This window comes from Petromyzon marinus, chromosome 10, assembly GCF_048934315.1.
Source record: "Petromyzon marinus isolate PM22_M1 ecotype Great Lakes invasive population chromosome 10, UKy_Petmar_22M1.pri1.0, whole genome shotgun sequence".
NCBI lineage: Eukaryota > Metazoa > Chordata > Hyperoartia > Petromyzontiformes > Petromyzontidae > Petromyzon > Petromyzon marinus.
In genome coordinates, this window is record NC_133676.1 from 12,195,416 (window position 1) to 12,218,546 (window position 23,131).

At 52.9% G+C, this 23,131-nt stretch overlaps 2 protein-coding genes across 2 annotated transcripts in view; both read right to left on the minus strand.

Annotated features, from left to right (window-relative positions):
• Nucleotides 1-270: 270 nt before the first annotated feature.
• LOC116940884 (inhibin beta B chain-like) lies at nt 271-8,433 on the minus strand. Its single transcript, XM_032951215.2, has 2 exons — nt 7,139-8,433; nt 271-4,995 (listed from the first exon to the last, which is right to left on the minus strand). The coding sequence occupies exons 1-2, from the start codon at nt 7,905-7,907 to the stop codon at nt 3,857-3,859; spliced, it is 1,908 nt and encodes a 635-aa protein (XP_032807106.2). The 5' UTR covers nt 7,908-8,433; the 3' UTR covers nt 271-3,856.
• An 881-nt stretch (nt 8,434-9,314) lies between these two features.
• The window catches only part of SUGCT (succinyl-CoA:glutarate-CoA transferase), a 37,845-nt gene continuing 24,028 nt past the window's right edge, over nt 9,315-23,131 (minus strand). The window contains exons 11-14 of the mRNA XM_032951214.2: nt 21,264-21,361; nt 20,365-20,467; nt 17,070-17,133; nt 9,315-11,386 (exon numbers count right to left, since the gene is read on the minus strand). Of these exons, the coding sequence (XP_032807105.1) occupies nt 11,232-11,386; nt 17,070-17,133; nt 20,365-20,467; nt 21,264-21,361 (420 nt within the window). The 3' untranslated portion in view covers nt 9,315-11,231. The remainder of the gene's footprint in view (nt 11,387-17,069; nt 17,134-20,364; nt 20,468-21,263; nt 21,362-23,131) is intronic.

Consider the following 23,131-nt stretch of genomic DNA (forward strand, 5'->3'; position numbering starts at 1 on the left):
TAGGGGGGTGGAGGTGGGGGGGTGGGGGGCTCTGTGTAGGTGCATGCGTTGCATCGCAGATACCCCACGGTGCGTGTAGGAGTGAGTGTAGGGGTGCGTGTAAAGGGTGAGTGTAGGTGTGCGTGTAGGGGTGCGTGTAGGGGTGCGTGTTGGGGTGCGTGTAGGGGTACGTGTAGGGGTGAGTGTAGGGGTGCGTGTAGGGGTGCGTGTGGGGGTCACTCACTGCATCGCAGCCCGAGCTGACGTCACAATGCACATGGACCTCTCGCGTCATCACGAGCCACGTGGGAGCTTTATTAGCGAGGCTACTCTACAATACACACGGGGCCCTAAGAGCCAAGCGGAGAATATGAATGTACACCTGGAAATATATATACCCGGCGGTTAAAGCCGCTTGAAAAAAGTTTCTCCGATGTTATCATCAAACAAACAGCGACATCTGCTGTAAAAGTGGACGCTAATGACCATTGTGGCATCTTTTGCAAGAGTAAGACATTTGTGTGAAGTGATCGGAGACCTTTTATTCCGTTTCTAACGCTGAATTGTCACGAAACCGTAAGTACGCTGAACTTCTTTCGCACCGTACGTAGCCAACCGTGCCAATCGGAGGTGCGGGGGAAGGATACCAAACAAACACACGAAAATATATGTTCGGTCACGGGGTGGGTTTTTGTTTTCTCTCACGCGGTCAAAGGTCGTGCATAACTCGGTCAAAGGTCGTGCATAACTCGGTCAAAGGTCGTGCATCAATAGCCGTAGGTCCTTGGCTCCTTCCGATCAGATTGAGCTTCCTTGACTGTGTACAATGACGGCTACTCGTGTAAGTCTGGTGACTAACAGACTTTGACTCGCAAATAATTATCTCATCTTGGTTAAGGATGTAACCAACGTACCCGTGTCTCCCTTGTAAAGCGAGAGAGAGAGAGAGTGAGAGAGATCATATCTGCGTGTTGTCACCTGGGTCACATCTTTTAACCTTGAACTGCGTTTAGAAACGGCATTGTCAATATCGCCGCCCCCTCCACAGTCACCTTCGAGACACAGAGGTTTACGCGGTCACATTCCCGTGGCTTCATGTAGACCAGTGTTCTTCACTAATATTCAGAGGGGGGGGGAGGGGGGTTGTGTGCCACTTTCGCCGATAGGACATCATCAGTGTGAGGGCCAGCCACGTATTTGAAACCATCGGGGTCTGTGACAGCACGATGGGGTGTTGGTCACGTGTCGTTGGGTATTGTCAGGGGCCGCACTGAAGGCCACCAGGAGGCCGCACTGAAGGCCACCAGGGGGCCGCCAGTGACCCGCGAGCCTTGCAATGAAGAACGCTGATTTAGAGATTTGCACGCAGGTGGAGAGAAAGGGCCCTGTGGAGTGTACCCGCACACTCTCTCCTCTCTGTGCAGCGCCACCAGCCCATCGGCGGAGGGGTGAGGGTATAGGGTGGGTGTTGACGAGAGAATCACTCGCTTTAGCTGCGGTGACGTGGGAGCTTGATGCTGGCACTATTTGTGACCATCGGTGATTTCTCATCAGTGCGGTCCACACCGACACTCCTCGCTCTGCTCACTCCCTTGCAAATGGCTCTACCGTCCTCTATCTTCACCAAGCCCTTGCAAGTTTGCTCAGCGTAACAAGCGTCCAAAACTCTTGATCTTTTACAACATTCATAACGCTGTTTGTTGCTGACCGCTCGGCGTTTCGGCCCTTTGCTCAGCAGAAACGCCAGGCTTAGTCCACGCCAGCCAGCCTCACTGGCACGCTCTACGTCAGTTTTTTTTTTTCAATAAAATCTGCTCCTTTTAACCCGCCACGGCAGAACTTTCCACGTTTACCAAACGTCGTCGCACGTTGCACGCGCCTGATGATTGGTAAACGCCCCACGTGGCAGAAAGGGCGCTTATTCAAATTGATAGAAACCCTGTGTGTGTGTGTGTACGTACGTGCGTATGCATTACGTGACGTACAGCACACCGCTTCAACTTAAGGAGAGCTCTCTACATTGCATGGAAAGTGTTCAGCAATCATCAGTTGCGTGCAGCAGGTAAGGACTCAATTTGTGTTTAAACGGAGGAGAGCAGTAATGCAAGCACCGGTGTTTGGAACATCCTGAGTTAGAGTGACACTCAGCTGGGCGATACGGGAGAGCGATTCACAAGCAACATTTGTCGGTGCAATAGAATTTCAAATTGTGTGGAGCACGGATTATGGAAGCCATCGCCCTCTATTGAGACCTATTGACACCCTCTACAGAGACCCTCTTAGAAACACGAATTCACTTGTTGTCGACCTCTCACAAAGCGTGGGGTCACAGAGGGGGCGCCGCGTATCGCCGCGGCGGCGAGGTCAGAGGCGACGCTTGCACTCCCGAGGCTGGTCTGGCCTGGCACGTGAGACTTGCTTTCCGTTTCGCCACGAGTTCACCTGGCTCACGTGAACTCGGTCCCAGGAGTGGCGAGACATTTGGTGGCAGGTGACGGTCCCATCAGGCTCATCCAAAACAGCGAATCCATTTTCTACACGGCGATGATGATGATTTAAAGCTTTCGTGACTGCAGTGATTAATATTCTTGGTTCTTTCGGTAAAGTCACGTTGAAGGGAAACAATAAAATAATAAAATATATGTAAAACAATAAAATTCTCACGACGTTTCGACTGTAACACAAACAGTCATCATCAGGTGCGGACAAAAAACAACGGCAAGAACCATTTGAAAAATCCTTCTTGCCGATGACTGTTTGTGTTACAGTTGAAACGTCGTGAGAATTTTATTGTTTTATATATATTTTATTGTTTCCCTTCAACGTGACTTTGCCGAAAGAACCAAGAAGATGATGATGATGATGTTGGTGGTGGTGGTTGGTGACAGGTTTAATGATGGCTGCTGCTGGTGGTGATGGTGGTGGTGATGTTGTTGGTGGTTAGTATGGTGGTGGCCACGGTAGTGGTGTTGTTCCGGTGTCGTTCTGCTTCCGCACCAGCGGTCACACTCCACCATGTCCTTGTCCCACGTGCTAGTTTGTTCACGACACGGGACGTGTGGCGCCACTCAATAGTTTTTTTTTTGCTGATGCTGCCGATGACGTTTGTGCGAGTGAGTGGTGGTGGGCATTGCGTTGCAGAGGGCAGTGGCGGGGAGCGGTGGCAGAGCGGTAAGCACGCTACGGACCAGGCCACGCGAGTTCGATTGCCGCTCACGGACCAACACCCGTGACAATTATTTGAACCGGTCCTAGGCCTCCCCAAGGTCGACTCAGCCTCAAACGTGTAGTACCTGGTGCGATGTGTAAACATCGCCACTAGGGAGACAAAGGCGGTCGGGAGTGTTGCCGGCCACCCCACCACTCCCTTGTGTGCCGTGCGGGCCTTCATAGGTGCTTGCTTGCAGAACTGGCCCCAATGGTCTGTCAAGGCTATACGCGTGATCTTTGTCTTTGCATGCGTTGCAGACCATCTTTATCACAACCTCAACACACATATCCATTCATTCATTAATCTACCAATCATCTACAGATGCACCTTTCCATCCAAGTGCAGCCATACACTCATTCCTTCCTACGCCCATCTGTTCTAATTTTTCATTCCACTTATCCATCTATCCTTTAGTCTATCCACCCATCCATCCGTCCATTAATTCATCTATCGTTTATTATTATTATTACGTTCGTTCACCCAGGAGGGTCCTGCCAATCTATAATATAATCCATCCATGAATCCTCTATTAATCAATCAATCAATCCATCGATCCACCAAACATAAATCCATCCACTCAACCTTCCACCAACCATCTATTCAACAACCGACCGACCGTGCACGCACCCACCACCACCACCTGCCCCCTCCCAAAGCACGAACCCATCATACGCACCCACACTCCTCCACGATCATGTTGGGCACGTCCTTCTTCACGATGTTCTGGTCCTCGTCAAAGTACAGCATGGACATGGCGCTGAGGCGCGTGGGGATGCAGCATGAGCCGGCACCCGGCGCCGTCGTGTCGCGGAGCCGGTACTGACTCAGCACGGCACTGTGGAAGGACGCGGCCGTGCCCAGCGCGCCGCTCATGAACGCGGGGCATTTCCCCTCGCAGTAGTTGGCGAAGTACCCCGCGGGCGCGATGATCCAGTCGGCCCAGCCGATGGCCCCGAAGTCCACGTAGAAGTGCCTGCGGCAGCAGAGCGGCGCCGCCACGCCGTCGCACTCCAGCCCTCGCCTTCGCTTCCTTCCCCTGGCCCGCGTCGCCCCGCTGTCCCGTGCGCGCAGCAGCAGGAAGGCGCGGTGCGCGCTCGGATCGACGCGCGCGGCCGCCGCCGCCGCCGCCGCCGAGGCGCGGCGCGGCCCCAGCGCCACTCCCGCGGGCCCGCAGTCCGGGCACGACACCCGCAGCGAGACGCGGCCCCCGGCCCGCTCGAGCGCGGCCCGCACGGCCGCGGCCTCCAGCGGCACGGCGCGCCAGCTCGCCCGCCGCAGCATCAGCCTCTTGGAGAAGGAGGGGGAGGAGGGCGCGGCACCGGCCACTTGGATTCTCACCGTGACGAGGGCCGCGCGTTGCCGGTTACGTGCTCTCAGCCGCTGTCGTTGCTGCTTGTGCTGCTGCTGCTGCTGGTGGTGGTGGTGCCACTTGTGCCGAGGGTTGCCCCTTGCTGTGCCCCCACCATCCGCACCACCACCACCACCACCTCCAGACCTGCTGTCCACACCTCCCGTCACATCGCTACTTTTGGCCTTATCTTCTCCTGCTACTACTGCTACTGATGCCGATGACGAATCCAAGTCGCCTCCTCCTCCTCCTCGTCCACCAGCCTCAAGATTGGCTCCACCCCTGGGCCCACCCTTGGCTCTGCCACCGCCTCTGACCCCGCCGCCAGCAGCACCTCCTGCCTTGCCGCCGGCACCCTCCATCCTCAGGTAGAGCCACAGCGACGCCTGGTTCACGTGGAGGCGGCGGCCGCCCTCGCCCAGCACGTGGAAGCGAAGTTCCCCGCTCCATCCGCGGTCTGCACTCCTCGCGTTCAGCGACAATCACGACACGGTGCTGCTTAGCGACTGTCAGCGCGGCAGTTCTCAACTGGGGAGGGGGGGGGGGTGGTGGTGGTGGAGGGGGTCGCGTCCTGCGCTTTCGGATACCGCGCAGGAGGAATGTCGTTTTGAGCGCGGGTAAAGTCGGCGCCACATCGCGGCGACCAAAAATAAAAGCCACGGATACACAACGCGAGCCGTGGTCGCGTCGCGTTTTGACCGGAGGCACGGGCACGTGATGTCTCTACATCTCTGTGTTCTGGCCTTTGGTAAGATGACGGGCGTGGGGGCGGAACAAATGGTCTTGATTGATAGCTTGCGAGCCACTGGGATACGTGGATAGCGCCATGCGATACGAAACCTGAGTTCGATTCCAGGCAATTACTTTTTCATTTGTTTCGTACGGCTGCTGGATGTAGATGCAGAGCAACGACCACAACGTCACGTTCAGGCGGTCGAGCCAGACAACAGCGTCAGGAGTAGCGGATTGTGGCGTCGTCATCGCCGTGATGATGTCTCCTTCGTATTTGTGTGGATCGGGGCATCGCACCGTTACACGTTGCACGGTCTGTTCTGGATGACCACAGTCGCACACTGCTGGAGAGTCACATTTTTTTTTTTAAAAAGTTTCCATTTGTGCATCAGGTATCCGCATCTACTGCCATGGTTTGTGCGTTTGCGGTTTTTTGGTGGAACATGAGCTTAGAGACAATCGCTAACACATGGCACGAGTGGCGGGCGACACGTTAAGCAGCGTGGTTGAAATATGGTCAACAAACAATCCCCATGATCCGCATGGCATTCACCCCAGCAGAGGACTGGCACAACGTTGCACGTGTTTTATAGATTGCTGTTTGTGATAACGCGGACTTACGGGATGCCTCCAAAAGCGCCATTCCTCGATGTACGTATATGCAGGTTGAACCTCTTTCGCACCGTACGTAGCCAACCGCTCCGAGGTTACGAAATTAGTGATTCCTACTCGCTTCGTTGGGGCCCTCTATGGTAATTTTTGTTTTGCCTTTGTCGTCTGAGTCACCCGCGCCACTATTAAAGTTAATGAGACTTGTATCCGGCCTCGTGTCGAGTTCTCGTCTGGGTTTAAACAAAATCAACTTGACATTTCAAAAAAAGTCTTCCGTCAAAATAAAAATTACAACAAGAAAAAGTACGCGCGCTCAACATATTCGTAAATACTACTGCTGTAGAGGGGGGGGGGGAGATACAAAGGGCGACGTTTCTGGAAATGGGCCTATTTCAGAGCACATTCACCTGCCTCAATCTGTCCCCTGATTCACTCGCTCACTCATTCACTTCGCCCACTCACTCACCTGTCTCACTCACTCACCTGTCTCACTCACTCACCTGTCTCACTCACCTGGCTCACTCACTCACCTGTCTCACTCACCTGGTTCACTCACCTGGCTCACTCACTCACCTGTCTCACTCACCTGGCTCACTCACTCACCTACCTGGCTAAATCACTCACTCACCTGTCTCACTCACTCACCTGTCTCACTCACCTGTCTCACTCACCTGTCTCACTCACTCACTCACCTGTCTCACTCACCTGTCTCACTCACCTGGCTCACTCACCTACCTGGCTAAATCACTCACTCACCTGGCTCACTCACTCACCTGTCTCACTCACCTGTCTCACTCACCTGTCTCACTCACTCACTCACCTGTCTCACTCACCTGTCTCACTCACCTGGCTCACTCACTCACTCACTCACCTGTCTCACTCACCTGTCTCACTCACCTGGCTCACTCACTCACTCACTCACCTGTCTCACTCACTCACTCACCTGTCTCACTCACCTGTCTCACTCACCTCTCTCACTCACTCACCTGGCTCACTCACTCACTCACTCACCTGGCTCACTCACTCATTCACTCACCTGTCTCACTCACCTACCTGGCTAAATCACTGACTCACCTGTCTTACTCACTCACCTGTCTCACTCACCTCTCACTCACTCACTCACCTGTCTCACTCACCTGTCACTCACTCACCTGGCTCACTCACTCACTCACCTGGCTCACTCACTCGCTCACTCACCTGTCTCACTCACTCACCTGGCTCACTCATTCACTCACTCACCTGTCTCACTCACTCACCTGGCTCCGCGAAGCTCACGATCTCTGACATCTCCCCGCGCTGCCTTCTCTCTCCACGGCGAGACGAGTGTCCATACTTGGCACGTCCACCACCACCACCATCGTCATAATCCTCATCCTCATCATAATCGTCATCATAATCATCGTTATCATCATCATCAGCAGCAGCAGCAGCATCCCCCTTGTCACTACTGTCGCTGGTGGAAGCGTCGTCGTCGTACCCCGCCCTCCTCCGTGCGTGTCCGGCCCAGGTGTGGTGGACCCCGTGCTCCGGGGCCCCCGTTAGGGGTCGCGACCCCCCGTGGTGGTGAAGGCGCCTGAGCGCGCTGAGGACGGCGCGGCGCGGCACGGGCGCGCGCCTGCTCACGTTGGGAGGCGCGCGCAGTTGGAGTCGGGCAAGGATGTGCTGCTTCACGGCCTCGGTGAGGATCGAGGCGAGCTCTCCTCGCTGCCCCGTGCTTTGCTGCTGCTGCTGATGATGATGGTCGTAGTGCTGACGATCCTGATGTTCATGTCGACGCTGCTGCTGCTGCTGAGTCGTCGCCTGGTGGTGACGACGTTGATGGAGCTCGTGTTGGAGCGGAAGGGAACAGGTCCAGCAAGCGCCCGCGTCGGGAATTTCGACTCGCGTGGACGATGAGAGGGAGAGGTTGTCCATGGGCTGAGAGCTCCGAGCGCAGCCCAGCATCGCCGATAATGCCACCGTCAGCGCTATCATCACTCCCATGACGACGACGACGATGATGGTGGTGATGATGATGATGGTCATCAACCAGCCATGAAAGCTCGTCGCACTAGCCGGACATTGGTGAGTGAACTTTCTTCTGTGCTCCTTAAGCTACGTGAAGTCGCAGTGGTGGTGACAATGACGTCCCGTGTCATCTCACGAAACGCGGTTTGTGGCTTTTAAGGATTACTCCCCTTCGATTGCTCTACACTGCGTGTTACAATATCTTCCAATGAAAGCCATCGGAGTCCACGTTAACAATGCACCTACGTAACGGATTATAATAGAAAGACGCCCCAAATTGTACGTATGTTGGACTTCTTTCGCACCGTACGTAGCCAACCGTGCTAATAGAATGCGCGCGCGTGTGTGTGTGAGCAAAGTGCGCGCGGGTGTGTGTGTGTGCGTCTGTATGTGACAGCAAAGTGCGCGTGTGTGTGTGTGTGCGTCTGTGTGTGAGGGCAAAGCGGAGAGTGAATTTGTCGACAGTGACTTTTAGAAGGAGGCTGGAGAGAGCCGGAGCCGATTTGGTGCCGCGGAGTCTGACGCTTTGGTGAGGAGTGCGGAGGTGGGGGCTGGGGGATGTGTGTGTGTGGTGTGTGTGGAATGTGGTGTGTGTGTGTGTGCGCGTGGGTGTGTGCGTGTTGGGTGGATAGTTGATTGGTGGCAGTGGTGGTGGTGGCTGCTGCCAGGGTCTGTATAGGGGCGGGTCTGAGTTCGCGTCCTGGACCCAAGGGACTCACTGCACGGGAGGTGGGGAGGAGGTGGGGGAAGAGGGGGGGGTGATAGTGAGGAAGGCGGTAGGGAGGAGGAGGAGGCGGTAGGAGGGATGGGAAAAGCCACAAGGGAGCCACACGAGGAGCGGCGACTGTAATAATAATTGCGCCAGGTTCAACTGGTAACTTACCGCGTGTGCGTCGCGCGGCCCTGGGTGTCGTGAGCCCCATCTGTTAAGCGTAATGAGTCGCGATGCGCGCCCTATGCGCAGAGCGTACAGCGCGAAGTGTCCACCTCGGGCGGTTAGCGACAGCGCACCACGATCAAGGTGATGGGCTTTATGGGGCGGATGATGTACGCACACGTACGCCGGACTTCTTTCGCCCCGTACGTCGCCAACCGTAGGTGCGCGCAAGAGCCGGTTTTGGAGCGCTTTCTGAAAAGTGAACCTGTGTGGAGAGTGGTGTATGGTAATGACTTACAGCCATTTCTCAATCCACTGCTGGATGAAGGCGTCCCCACGCCGTACCATGCCCGTCGTGGGCGGTTGTTTTTTTACCATACTTCACGACGCCGGTGTAGTGCGGATTGGTGAAGAAGGTTGCATATTGCTCAAGACCGCCACTGATGATAACCGTGGCCCGGAATCCAACTCGGTTGTAGCTTGGTTCATAGTGCAGCGCGCTTCACCGCTTATCATAGAACATAACAACCACGTGATGTTGTGCTCAATAAAGCAACAAAATGTGTATTTATTTATTTATTTTACATAGCGGATTCATCATGGGCGCACGCACAGCTGCAGGTTACGTGTACAGTACACCGCGTGTCCTAAAATTTAATTAAAGATAAATTACATTTTTGTATGGGCTGATAAAAATTACAAACAGTTATTTTTTTTTGTTTCGGCTCCCCACGCTTGTTAATGTTTAATACAGTTCATGGGAGGTTTGAAGGTCCTGGTTAAATATTCCATGTCTCTTCGTACATACGATATATATTACATAACAATCATGATCACCATTAGTCTTGACAACCACAGATGACCATGATTGTTATTCAAATGCGATCCTCGTATTTGGCCCAAATTAACCGTAACCCAATAGAGAGTCCAGGTTCTCGAGAAGACTTCTCGACTCACGCAGGTCCCTGCCTTTGATATTTCACGAAGCGTATGGGCCAGCAACCCTACACCGCACAAAATATGGCAGCAGCAGATGCGGATACCTGATGATCCAAAACATGGAAAAAGAAAAAAGATATCCCATCAGTGCGCGACTTGTGGTCGCGCAGAACAGACCATGGAACATTTAACGACTCAATGCCCGATTCGTAAATACGAAGGAGGCATCATCACCGCTTGCAAACTGCCAAGACCTTTATACTTTTTTCTTGCAAACGAAAACCGAGGCCTCAACAACGTTCGTCACCGCCGACTCAAGGCCCGATCCACTTTCTGGGCACTGCGCTGCAGTCACCATCCTAGAATCTCATCCAGATCCGGAAGAACGCTGGTGAACAAACAAAGCGGTCGTCCAAAATAAACACCTCCCTCGGGACTCAACCATCGCACCTCCTCACTCTGACATCCTCCTTGAAGACACTGGTGGTGGCACCATCAACAGCGTCGTCCAGAACATCATCCAGGCCGATTGTCACACATCTGCTTCATGAATGAGAATTGAAAGGCACAAGCAACACAGTTGTGCCTTTGTGGCCACGCAACCCAAACCATGGACCATAAAGTAACCCCACTGTAGTCTGCCGCTCCTTCAATGGAGGAGGAATCGCAAAACTACACGAACTCTCTCCTGAAGCGCTCTCGTGGCTAGCGGACCTCGACATTGGCATTTAGCTCGTGAACAATTTGGTATCACGCGCATGTTGTAAAAGGACCACTCCGCTACCCCCGACGCAGCTATCTGGTTCAACCACCTCAACGTCAAATTACAACCACGGCCGTTGCTCCAGGTCGACGCGAGCCAAGAGGACCAACGGATGGCCCGGATAACGACCGCAAAAAACCGCCATCAACGTCGCGATTCATTGCCATTATTTAGTGACGGTCGCCGCTCTCTCCACGTCGCCGAGGGAGCTCACTGGTCACCATTGCCGGATCTGTCTCCCTGGGGCGGTGAGGTGGGCAAGCGGGTAGGGGGGGGGGGGTGATGAGAGGCGCTCTGAGCCCAGGGGAGATGTCACTGGCAATTATCTCAATTTACAGTGAAGTGACTCCCCAGCGCTCGTCACTGCGAGCCTGCTGGTGACATAGGGTCACTCTTGATTTGTCATCTGATTGTGATAAACTACGGCGCAATCATTTATCGGCGCTACGGCCATTAACAACACCACCACCGCCGCCGCCGCCGCCGCCAGTACGAGATCATTACACGAATAAAACGCCAACGTTCATGGGCAGCTCCTCGTCAATGCACGGCGCTCGAGAGGTCAACCGCCGCGCGGAGACGGAGCGAGACGCGACGTGAACGCGTGGCGTTGACGGGGGTCGCGCGGTCCGCCGCATAGCGAGACAACGGGCGGACGTCGAGGGCTCGCTTCATCCAGCAGTGGACGGATCGTTGGCTGACGACGAAGCCGGGCCGCATGCTCCCAGGGGGGGGGGGGGGGGAAGAGGGAGGGGGGGGGTCCTCACAGGGACACGGCGCCGTCGCGGCTCAGCTGGGCGACGGCGGCGTCGCTGTAGCCCAGCAGCTGCGTCAGCACCTCTCCCGTGTGCTCCCCCAGCAGCGGGGGCGGCACCGCGGGGTACCCCTTCTCGTGGTCCCCGTACCGCACGGGGGGCCCTGTGGCGGGGAGGGGGTAGCAGTGAGGGGGGCACTTATCGAAAGCCCACATCTCTTTCTTGTCCACGACACACACACACACTCCTGTTCAGTGAGAAATCGCTGCAACCTCCGGTTGGCAAGGTTGGCTACGTACGGTGCGAAAGAAGTTCAACATACGTACATGCACATGTCAACGAGACAGCTGATGCAGAATGCTGTACCCAGGTAGTCGCCCGAGGTAAGTACGTTTATGAACTCGCAGCTTTTATAACCTAGGTTAGCACGAGCATGAAATATTAATACATTGTAAGCTTTATTAAACACCTCTGTCTTGCATTTTCTACTGCACGGGTTAAATGTCTGTGTAAAGTCTCGAATATCGCACAGTGATATTCGAGACTGGGCAGTGAGGCGAGTTCCAGGCCGATGGACCACTGAGTAGTTGAGTGGGTGGGTGAATAGGTGAGTGGGTGGGTAGGTGGTTGAGTTCCAGGCCGATGTACTGCTAAGTAGGTGAGTGGGTGGATGGGTGGGTGAGTAGGTGAGTGGGTGGATGTGTGGGTGAGTGAGTCGAGTTCCAGGCCGATGTACTGCTGAGTAGGTGAGTGGGTGGGTGAGTAGGTGAGTGACGCGAGTTCCAGACCTATGGACTGCTGAGTAGTTGAGTGGGTGGGTGAGTAGGTAAGCGGGTGGGTGAGTAGGTGAGCGGGTGGGTGAGTAGGTGAGTGGGTGGGTGAGTAGGTGAGTGGGTGGGTGAGTAGGTGAGTGGGTGGGTGAGTATTTGAGTGGGTGGGTGAGTAGGTAAGTGTGGGTGAGTAGGTGAGCGGGTGGGTGAGTAGGTGAGTGGGTGGGTGAGTAGGTGAGTGGGTGGGTGAGTAGGTGAGTGGGTGGGTGAGTAGGTGAGTGGGTGGGTGAGTAGGTGAGTGGTTGGGTGAGTAGGTGAGTGGGTGGGTGAGTAGGTGAGCGGGTGGGTGAGTAGGTGAGCGGGTGGGTGAGTAGGTGAGCGGGTGGGTGAGTAGGTGAGTGGGTGAGTATGTGAGTAGGTGAGCGGGTGGGTGAGTAGGTGAGTGGGTGGGTGAGTAGGTGAGTGGGTGGGTGAGTAGGTGAGTGGGTGGGTGAGTAGGTGAGTGGGTGGGTGAGTATTTGAGTGGGTGGGTGAGTAGGTAAGTGTGGGTGAGTAGGTGAGCGGGTGGGTGAGTAGGTGAGTGGGTGGGTGAGTAGGTGAGTGGGTGGGTGAGTAGGTGAGTGGGTGGGTGAGTAGGTGAGTGGGTGGGTGAGTAGGTGAGTGGGTGGGTGAGTAGGTAAGTGGGTGGGTGAGTAGGTGAGTGGGTGGGTGAGTATGTGAGTGGGTGGGTGAGTAGGTGAGTGGGTAGGTGAGTAGGTGAGTGGGTGGGTGAGTAGGTGAGTGGGTGGGTGAGTAGGTGAGTGGGTGGGTGAGTATGTGAGTGGGTGGGTGAGTAGGTAAGTGGGTGGGTGAGTAGGTGAGTGGGTGAGTGAGTAGGTGAGTGGGTGGGTGAGTAGGTGAGTGGGTAGGTGAGTAGGTGAGGGGGTGAGTGAGTAGGTGAGTGGGTGGGTGAGTAGGTGAGTGGGTAGGTGAGTAGGTGAGTGGGTAGGTGAGTATGTGAGTGGGTGAGTGAGTAGGTGAGTGGGTGGGTGAGTAGGTGAGTGGTAGGTGAGTAGGTGAGTGGGTGAGTGAGTAGGTGAGTGGGTGGGTGAGTAGGTGAGTGGGTAGGTGAGTGGGAGAGTGAGTAGGTGAGTAGGTGAGTGGGTGAGTGAGTAGGTGAGTGGGTGGGTGAGTAGGTGAGTGGGTGGGTGAGTAGGTGAGTGGGTGGGTGAGTAGGTGAGTGGGTGGGTGAGTAGGTGAGTGGGTGAGTGAGTAGGTGAGTGGGTGGGTGAGTAGGTGAGTGGGTGGGTGAGTAGGTGAGTGGGTGAGTGAGTAGGTGAGTGGGTGGGTGAGTAGGTGAGTGGGTGGGTGAGTAGGTGAGTGGGTGAGTGAGTAGGTGAGTGGGTGGGTGAGTAGGTGAGTGGGTGGGTGAGTAGGTGAGTGGGTGGGTGAGTAGGTGAGTAGGTGAGTGGGTGGGTGAGTAGGTGAGTGGGTGGGTGAGTAGGTGAGTGGGTAGGTGAGTAGGTGAGTGGGTGAGTGAGTAGGTGAGTAGGTGAGTGGGTGAGTGAGTAGGTGAGTGAGACGAGTTACGAGCTACGAGGTCCACATCTCGTTGTCCAAGTGTGCAGAACGATTGAGAGTGGAGTGAACCGGCACTCTGGGATTTCCGACTGTTACGAATCAGGGACATTCCATTTAAGAGTAGATGTTTAAGTTGTTGTGGTTAACGTGCGTGCTTTGGTGATGCATCCTCGTCAAACTGGGTAGCTCTCAAGAGACCCCCGGCGGCTTTGCGCCTTGGTCCTCTGCCCGAATCGCCCACCCTGAAACCCTCTAGCCCTGTAGGAGCAGCAGCAGCGGCTGCACAGCAAAGGTGTGGGTTAAATTCCTGTGCAGAGTCAACGTTTTCTCATCATCATCATCATCACCACCACAGCCATAATCATCATCATTACCATCATCCTGATCATCATTGCCATGAATAAGTAATATCATCAACCACATTGTAATCGTCTATCATCATCACTGTCATGTTTGTCATCATCAGCAACACCACCAACTCCACTGTCATAGTCATGATCATCCTCATCATCACCATTTTTAACATCATCACAGGAGCAGCGCTTTTATATCCATCACCCGAGCCACACGAGAACCGCGTTGAGCCACTCCACACATCGTGAGCGCACTCCGGCTCATCCATCATTATCATGCATCATCATCATCCATCATCATCCACCATCATTCATGATCATTCATCATCCATCATCATTCATCATCATTCATCATCCATCATCATTATCCATCATCATCAATAATCGTTACCCATCATCATTACCGATCATCATCTATCATCAACCATCATGCATCATCATCATGCATCATCATCAATAATCGTTACCCATCATCATTACCAATCATCATCTATCATCAACCATCATGCATCATCATCATGCATCACCATCATCATCCATCATCATCCATCATCATCCACCATCATTCATGATCATTCATCATCTATCATCATTCATCATCATTCATCATCCATCATCATTATCCATCATCATCAATAATCGTTACCCATCATCATTACCGATCATCATCTATCATCAACCATCATGCATCATCATCATGCATCATCATCAATAATCGTTACCCATCATCATTACCAATCATCATCTATCATCAACCATCATGCATCATCATCATCATCCATCATCATCCATCATCATCCATCATCATTCATCATCCATCATCATTATCCATCATCATCACCATCAATAATCGTTACCCATTATCATTACCGATCATCATCTATCATCAACCATCATCATTATCCATCATCATCATCATCCATTATCATCTATCATTACCCATCATCATCACCATCACCTATCATCAACCATCATCAATCATCATCATCCATCATCATCAATCATCATCCATCATCATTCATCATTAACCGATCATGCCCATCGCCCATCATCATAGTCATCATTAGGATAAGTCACCATCATAATTATCAATACCTTTTCCATCATCATCATCATCCTGATTATCTTTGCTATTGAATCACAGTCATCTCCGTCGTTAAAACCGTGACCATTACCCTCATCATCATCATTATCCATCATCATCATTGCCATTCATCATTATAATCATCTTCATCACCATTGTAAGCAACATCATCACCAATGTCATCTTCACTCTCATCATCGCCACTATCATAAATATGCTAATAAGTCATTGAATGCGCAGATAAGACATTCAGGCGGTGCTCATTGCCTGTTTACAGCCCTGAGCCGGCAGTGGAAATTTCGCATTCCTCTTGTGGTGGTGGTGGTGGTGAATCTCTCCTTAGGACAACCACCCTTGACTTCCCGGCAACGTGGTGCTCATTTCATCGACCCGCGGATGAGCCGAGTCAACCCCCAACCAGGATGAGAATTCGCAACCTTCCAACTCGCCATACCGCTGATCCACGTGGCCATCGTCTCTGTCAATCGTCACACCATCAACACCCTCCTCGCCCCACCGCGCACAAGCTATGAGAGTCAACCTAAACGAAAATTAAACTATTTTTTTGTTATTTTACCAGGTAAGGCCCACTGACCTATACAGCTCTTTTCGAGAAGCCACCTGGCCACAAATGATAGCTCAACGAAGTGGCTTATCACGTGCACATTTACAGCCGTCAAATACTCTAAAATTATGTCGTTTCCAAATGTGGACGGAAAACCCGGAGGACCCGGAGAAAAATCCACGTGACCAAGTGGAGAGCACGCAAACTCCAAATACAGAGCAGGCGTAAGGGTCGGGATCGAACCCACGACCTCTTGTACACCAGGCGAGAGAGTTAACATCTCGCCACCATCTCGCACCACTTGCGGTGGGCAGGTCATCCCCCTCTCCACCAAACTCCCGCCTCCCCTTGCCGGGCGGTGAGACCGTGAGCGGCCTCAGTCCTCCGTGCTCGGAGGTGCCCGGCTCTCTTCCGTGGCGGGGGGGGGGGGGGAGGCAGCGGCGTTCCCACGGGAGCGCGGAGGGGCGTGATGACGCTCGCGGCCGCGTCGCCACGGTGAGGCCGGCAGGGGCCTTCCCCTGGCGACCGCCGTGCGTTTGTCTCTTCCCAGCAACAGCTGCTGCTGCCACAGCAGCAGCACCAGGAGCGGGGGCAACAGTGGCAGCCGCTGAGCTTTAATGGCCGTCGCAGGCAAGTGACATCTGGACACCTCCACCGGCCGCCCAGGTGTGGTGCGGTAAAAAAATAAAATAAACACTAATTAGACACCGTGTTGATGAGGGCCTCCCCCACGCGGGGTTGTTGCTTGACCACACTTCGCCCAGCCGATATCGGTGCGAGCCGGCGAACAAGAAGTGCAGCGGTGCGTTCGCGCGATTCATCGAAGGGCGCGGGTGGCGTGTGAGACCCTGCGGGCGAGGCGGTGACCGGGCATGCCGAGACGGTCCGCTGCTGGCGGAACTCCCAGTCTTTCTCGTAAGCCGCTCACCCGCAGCTCGCCGCGTGCGACGCGAGTGTAGCGAGGCCACCCCCCCCCCCCCCCCACCACTCCGGAGGGGCACACCCGCGCCTCCGCATGGAAGCGTGCTAAGCGAGGTGTGAAGTGCGGCGGGCAGAGGAGTCCTGTGCGTGCCAAACGCCGCCGGCGCGGCGTGCGTGTGGCTTGGTTCCTCCGGAGCAATTCTCCGCGTGAGCCAAGTGGGCCCTTTTTTTTTGGCAGGAGTCACGACGTTGATGGCGCACAGCGAGGCTACAATGTTGGGCGGCGGCTAATATCAGCGGTGCGCGATAATTCAACTGGTCCCGGGCCTCCCATAGGTAGACTCAGCCTTAAGCTAGTGCCTGGTACGGTGACTAAACTGCGGCACTGGGGACACAAAGGCGGTCTGATGTGAGTGGTGCTGGCAACACCACCACTCATGTGCCAGTCGGGTCTTAAATATTATGGATGATATTGGTCGCGAAAGCCAACGTGTTAAACAGGTCTTAAATATCTGCTCACGAGGTGCACTTTCCTCAACAGTCTCCAAGGCTAAATGGGGATCTTTACCTCAGTGTCTTTGTGTGTCTCATACCTGGTACCGCTATGTGGCCGGCAGTCGGATGATCCATGTGCTGAATTAACCCATTGTGTAAAACCTAGACAGGGAAGTCAACAAAGCAAATACTTAGAAGAGGACAATGGTTGTTTTTCTGCTCAGACCTATGACCAAATTGCTCTGAACGTGCACAAACTTGCAAGATCTAGCAAGCGAGGCTTTGTTGAGCCTGGTTCGAGGTTGCATGGCAGACTACCTGGGAAAACCAAGGTGTTGCAGACCTGGACAGCCGAGTGGGCCGGAGATGGCGGTACAGAAATCATTTATTGAATTCGATCTGCGCGGAGTACTTGAGTGTTACTCCCTCGTGGTGGGGTTCTTTCCGGCTCCTCTTGTGTTCTCCCACGTGAAGCCAAACAGCCGCTCGTGGGAACAGCCAAACGTACCCCAAGGCAAGGCCCCTCTTGAATAAAATATAGGGCATTATATTAATTATTATTATAATTTTACATAACATTAATACGAGTTTATGATGTCGCGATTAACGAGTTAGAGGAACTGTGTGGCCGAATTTTCGGGGTTGAACAGGATCCGCAGCCCTCCTCGGAAATCTTCCCTCTGTAACTACAAATGCCCCAGTCGCTGACAAAAGAAGAGACTGGACTCAGAAGATCAAGGCCAACCCACCGTGCCTTCTGCGCTTCTGCGGCCGTCTGGAATGTTCCCCTCCCGCCACCCCACCCCTTCCGATATTCGGAAGCCACTGGAGCTATGCACTTTGAAATCCAGATTGAAAACTGCTTTTTGCGTTTATTTTTGTTGTCCTTCCCCCGCACCTCCGCTGAGCACGGTCGGCTCCGTACGGTGCGACAAAGAAGTTCGACATACCGTACATACATACAACATACATACAACAAACATACATCATACATACAACATACATACAACATACATACAACAAACATACAACATACATACAACAAACATACAACATACATACAACATACACACATACAACAGACATACAACATACATACAACATACATACGTACATACAACATACATACAACATAGATACAACATACACGCCCGCTGCTGCGTATTGTATGACTACACCCGGCGCGGTCCAAACGCGCGTTCCGCGGCATCGCTCAGAAACGAGGCTACAGCTACGGGCCCTCGCCTCGTTAAGTAAGTACATTCTCCACGACGTCGACGCTCCTCTCCCATTCAGAGCCCTGCAGAGCCAGCGGTGGAAATTCGACATTCCAACGGGGCAGAGACGAGTCCATCCAATGGACAATCGCGAAGCGGCGAATCAATTTATCGACCCCCCCCCCCCACACCGGGAGGGATGATTGTAATGGGACGAGTTGACCGGCAAGCAGGGATGTGAACTCGCAACGTTTTCCGATTGCGAGCCGCTCGCCGTGCCTCTGAGGCCCCACTCCACTCCCCTCCCGGCCCCCTTGGCTCTCCACGAAGGGAGAGCCATGGGGGCGGTTGCGGTGAGCAGAGCTCAGCATCCGCGGTAAACATCCTCTCCGTTTCAGGGTCGCAGAGCACGAAGAAAAAAAACAACAACAAAACAACAACAACAACAACAACAAAGAAAACCGAAGTGTAACTACTGAATTAAATTAAACATCAATACTTTGTGTCAAAAAGGTCTGGCCATGCCTCGAGAAGGCCACAACTTTCCACGTCAACAACGCCGCTGGAAGACGGAGGGAAAAGTAATCCCAGATTGCGCTGGATTTTTTCTCTCTCTCTCCTGACTTGACGCTGCAGTGGCCGCGTGTTGTTTTTACCACGAGTCGCCGCTCCTGACATTTGCGCGCCCTTCCTGGAGTCGAGAGAGCGAAGCAGCAAGGGGCGATGTTTTTTTAAAAAAAAAAGAACACCGCGTCTTAATTATTTTCCAAGAATTTTGCACGCCATTTTTAAACACGTGATTTTTTTCCTCCTCCTTACTGTAAGTAAAAGCTGATTAAGCTACCAGCTAACGGGTCAAAACATTTCCCAAGCATGTGGTTCGGTTCCATAATCATGCCTTATGGGAGAAAACAAGTATGGTAAAAAATGATTGTATAGTAAAGTATTAAGTATCATTTCACTAAAATACGTGGGTTTAAAAAATATATATTTAGAATCGTAACATACTTCAGAGATTTCAAATGTAAGGTATCATATAAAAAAATAATCCAAGAATGATTAATTCTGCTATGGAAGATTTACCAAAGCAGTTGCAATAGGATCAACTTGCAACGTAAAAATTACAGCCCATTCTCAATCCGCTGCTGAATGGAAGCTCCACGCCATGGGGTCCGTCACAGGGGTTGTTTGACCATACTTCACCGCACTAGTCAGTGGAGGTTGGTAAAGGGCTGGGTCGAGGAGAACCTCATGACTGGTTGAGACGTCGCTCGCCACTGATGGTGGCCGTGGATGCGAATCCAAACTCGGGTTGCCCGGTTCATAGCGCAGTGTACCAACCACTGAGTCACCACTCTTACCGTTACTTGAAAACAAAATAAAATACATCAGCACTGTCTGAAGTCAGAGGACATGGCTATGAAGCTGATCTTTTTATATTTTGCTTTAATCAACGAATTATCAGGAAAAGTTATTTAATTTGCGATTTCGCATGGAATAACATTTAAACTATGCCTCAGTAGCACAGATAATACTTTCAGGCAGGACTGATTTCCAACTCAGTCAGAGAGCTGGAATTCAACTAAGCAACGAGTGAAGAGGCCGCTTGTCTTTGAATGCAGGCGCGTGTGAAGCATGCTTGATATGCCATGGTAGGATAAGGGTTAGCAACTTGCAAGTTTGGGAAATATGGCATAAAAGCTTTGTAGATGTATGTACATTGAACTTCTTTCTCAACCTGCGTAGCCAACCGTCCTAATCGGAGGTGCGGGGTAAGGACAACAAACTAAACACAATAAGCAGTCAATAAGAAATGAGTTTTAAAACTCGATTTTAAAGCGCATAGCTCCAGTGGCTGCCGAATATCCGAAGGAAGAGCCGCAGCAGCGCGTATGAAAGCGCGTGATGCGGTGACCATCTTTGTTTGATGGCCAGCAGCCAAAAGCCGCTGCTGCCGCGAGGATTTCCAGAGTTTGCGTGATGATGGTTGAATGCTCCCTGACGAGATCATCGAGGCGTGAACCAGGAGAGGGGGGAAGGAGGCCGCGATGGGTGGGGACACGTGGGCAGGGTGGAGGAGGCAGTGGGCACGTGGCTTCCGAGCCGGGCATTGGAGTGGCAACCCAGCAGCCGGCGAGTGAGGTGGGGTGACCTTGGTCACTGCGTGGGGACTCACCTGGGGGTCGGAGAACACCTGGCGCATGCTGTTGATTGGTCCGTAGGGCACGGGGCAGCCCTCAAACAGCTCCAGCCACTGCGCGGTGGTCTTCTCCGCGAACCTGCACATGCGATCGAGTTCATTTGTTTAGCTTGGTGAGAACCAGGTGAGTGAGAACCAGGTGAGTTCGAACCAGGTGAGTAAGAATCAGGTGAGTAAGGACCAGGCGAGTAAAAACCAAGTGAGTGAGAACCAAGTGAGAACCAGGCGAGTAAGAACCAGGCGAGTAAGAACCAGGTGAGCGAGAACCAGGTGAGAACCAGGTGAGTGAGAACCAGGTGAGAACCAGGTGAGTGAGAACCAGGTGAGAACCAGGTGAGTGACAACCAGGCGAGTAAGAACCAGGGGTAGAGGGCCGAGCGTGTCCGGCGCGCTCGGAAGCACGCTGGGCAGGAGTTTTAGCGAACGGCCTCGCTGCGCAATTTCAACCTCGGGCCACGTTTTGCCGCCAGCGGCTGCGCCGCGGTTCCTCGTCGTCATAACGGAGCCGACGGCGTTGGTCGCCGTTTGTCATTTTACACCGAGTCGCCACGAGCCCGCGCGGCAGGCCCCCTCGGGGGCGCCCACAGAGTGCTGGCCGTGAACCCGGCAAAACCCCACGCACACACCGCACAACGTGGCTGGAGAAACCGAACCATCGACTCCGCCGCGCTGACCGTCCACTCGCGTCGCCACCGCCCCGCCCCCCGCGAGACCCGAACGCCCCCACCGGCGACACCGAAGCGACCACGAACGCCGCGACGCTGGCTTGTTGACTGTGACCCCCCCCCGCCCCCGCCGCCGCCGCCGCCGCCACCCCACCACCTCAACGCAACCCCCACCGCTCTGCGACGGTGGCGTCTGCCGCCGGCACGCACCTGGCGGCCAGCGTGGCGACGAGCTCCTTCCTGTGCCGCACACGCAGCTCGTTGGTGGCGAACCTCGCGTCCCGCGCCACCCCGGGCAGCGACACCACCTTGGTCGGGGCGGGCGTCGGGGAGAATTAGCGGAACGCCCATGGCGGCAGTGACCTCACTCACTCGGGGCGGGTGTTGCGAACACTGTTGGGGAAGTTCTTCGCACATGTGCGTCGCGAACTGTGGTGTGGCGCTGAAATCGGGTTGGTTCATACTGCAAACGGTCCACGTGGAATAAAGTGGGAATCGTAATTTAGACTGCAGGAGACCGATGAGCTGTGAAGCTCTTTTTTCAGAGATGCCCAGCGGGACATACGTAACTGTAAATCATCTATAAACTATTCGAATATTTTTATTTTACCAGGTAAGGCCCACTCTTTTTCAGAAGCAACCTGGCCACAAATGATAGCTCAACTAAGTGACTTATCATACAGCAGCCAAATACTCTAAACGCATGTTTCTAAATTTTAAAGGAAAAACCGGAGGACCCGGATGAAAATCCATGTGACCACGGGGAGAACATGCAAGCTCCAAATATACAGGCGTCAGGGTCGGGATCCAATCCACGAATTCCCGTATTCTAGCAAGATAGTTAACATCTCACCACCGTGGCACGCCAATCTGACATGCACTGCGGGTTTCTTAGCATTCGGACAGTTGCATTACCAAACTCTTAACAACTACCCTGTAATCCGCACTAATCAAATGATATGCGGATGATACATGAAGTAACAATATTTTAGGGGTCACAATAACACCCTTCGCTTAGCAGAGAGAATACTTCACACAAGTCTAGATTTGAATCTTTCGTGACTGCAAGGATCCATACTCTTTGGTTCAATTCGGTAAAGTCACGTAGGTAAAAAATAAAACAACAAAAATCACGACGTTTCGGCCACAACACAAGCGGCCTTCATCAGGTGAAGGGACCAGACTGTCTCGAAGACTTCACTCCAGCGCAGTCTTCGAGATAGTCTGGTCTCTTCACCTGATGAAGGCCGCTTGTGTTGTGGCCGAAACGTGATTTTTGTTGTTTTATTTTTTACCTATGTGACTTTACCGAATACTTCACACAAGGTTTACTCGATCAGACAGCAGGGGTCCACAGAGTGCAACCATCACAACCACAAATGAACAAGAAAATAAAGCAAAACTACAAAGGAGGCAGCAAAAATTGAGACAAAAAGAGAATGTTTTCTTGAATGTGGCTTGTGACCCAGGATTTCTGTGTAGGAGTAGTATATAATATATTGCGGTATAACTTTGTGAAAACTTCTGCAAGGTTTTTTTTCCCAAAGTGGATCTTTAAATCAATGTATGATTAACAAAATACAACTTGCAATTTCTGCTGCTGGCCTCATTGTATTATTTGTGGCCATCTTTGATTTTGCCATGCATGGGTCATATTTTCTCATATGTTGACATACTTGTCAACCCATACGGTTTACTCGTATTCTCGTGCAGGGAAATTGAGTTTTCAGGTCCATACGGCGTACAGACGTTGTAATACAGGCAAATAAAATCAACCAAATGTTTGTCTATTTGTTTTTGTTTCTCCCCTGTGATGGGACTTTTCAAGATGAACGTTGCAATTTATGAGGGCTGAATTGGTCAATGAGCCACTCTGTCTACAGGAAAGCTACCCATACGGATGCTTATCTGAAACCGGATTCCCACCACCATCCATCACAGAAGAATTCCCTCATAAAGACTCTGTACCATAGAGCCCAATGCATATCCAACCAGGAACACATAGGCAGTGAACTCAAGCACGTACACCAAGCTCTTAAGGCTAATGGTTACTCTGACTATACAATCCGCAAAGCTAT

Excerpts from the sequence above, each read along its gene's own strand:
- LOC116940884 (XM_032951215.2), bottom strand. The coding sequence starts at position 7,907 with ATGACCATCATCATCATCACCACCATCATCGTCGTCGTCGTCATGGGA. Across the intron at positions 4,996-7,138 it reads CGTGAGCTTCGCGGAGCCAG|ACCGCGGATGGAGCGGGGAA; the intron begins GTGAGTGAGTGA and ends CGAGGAGTGCAG.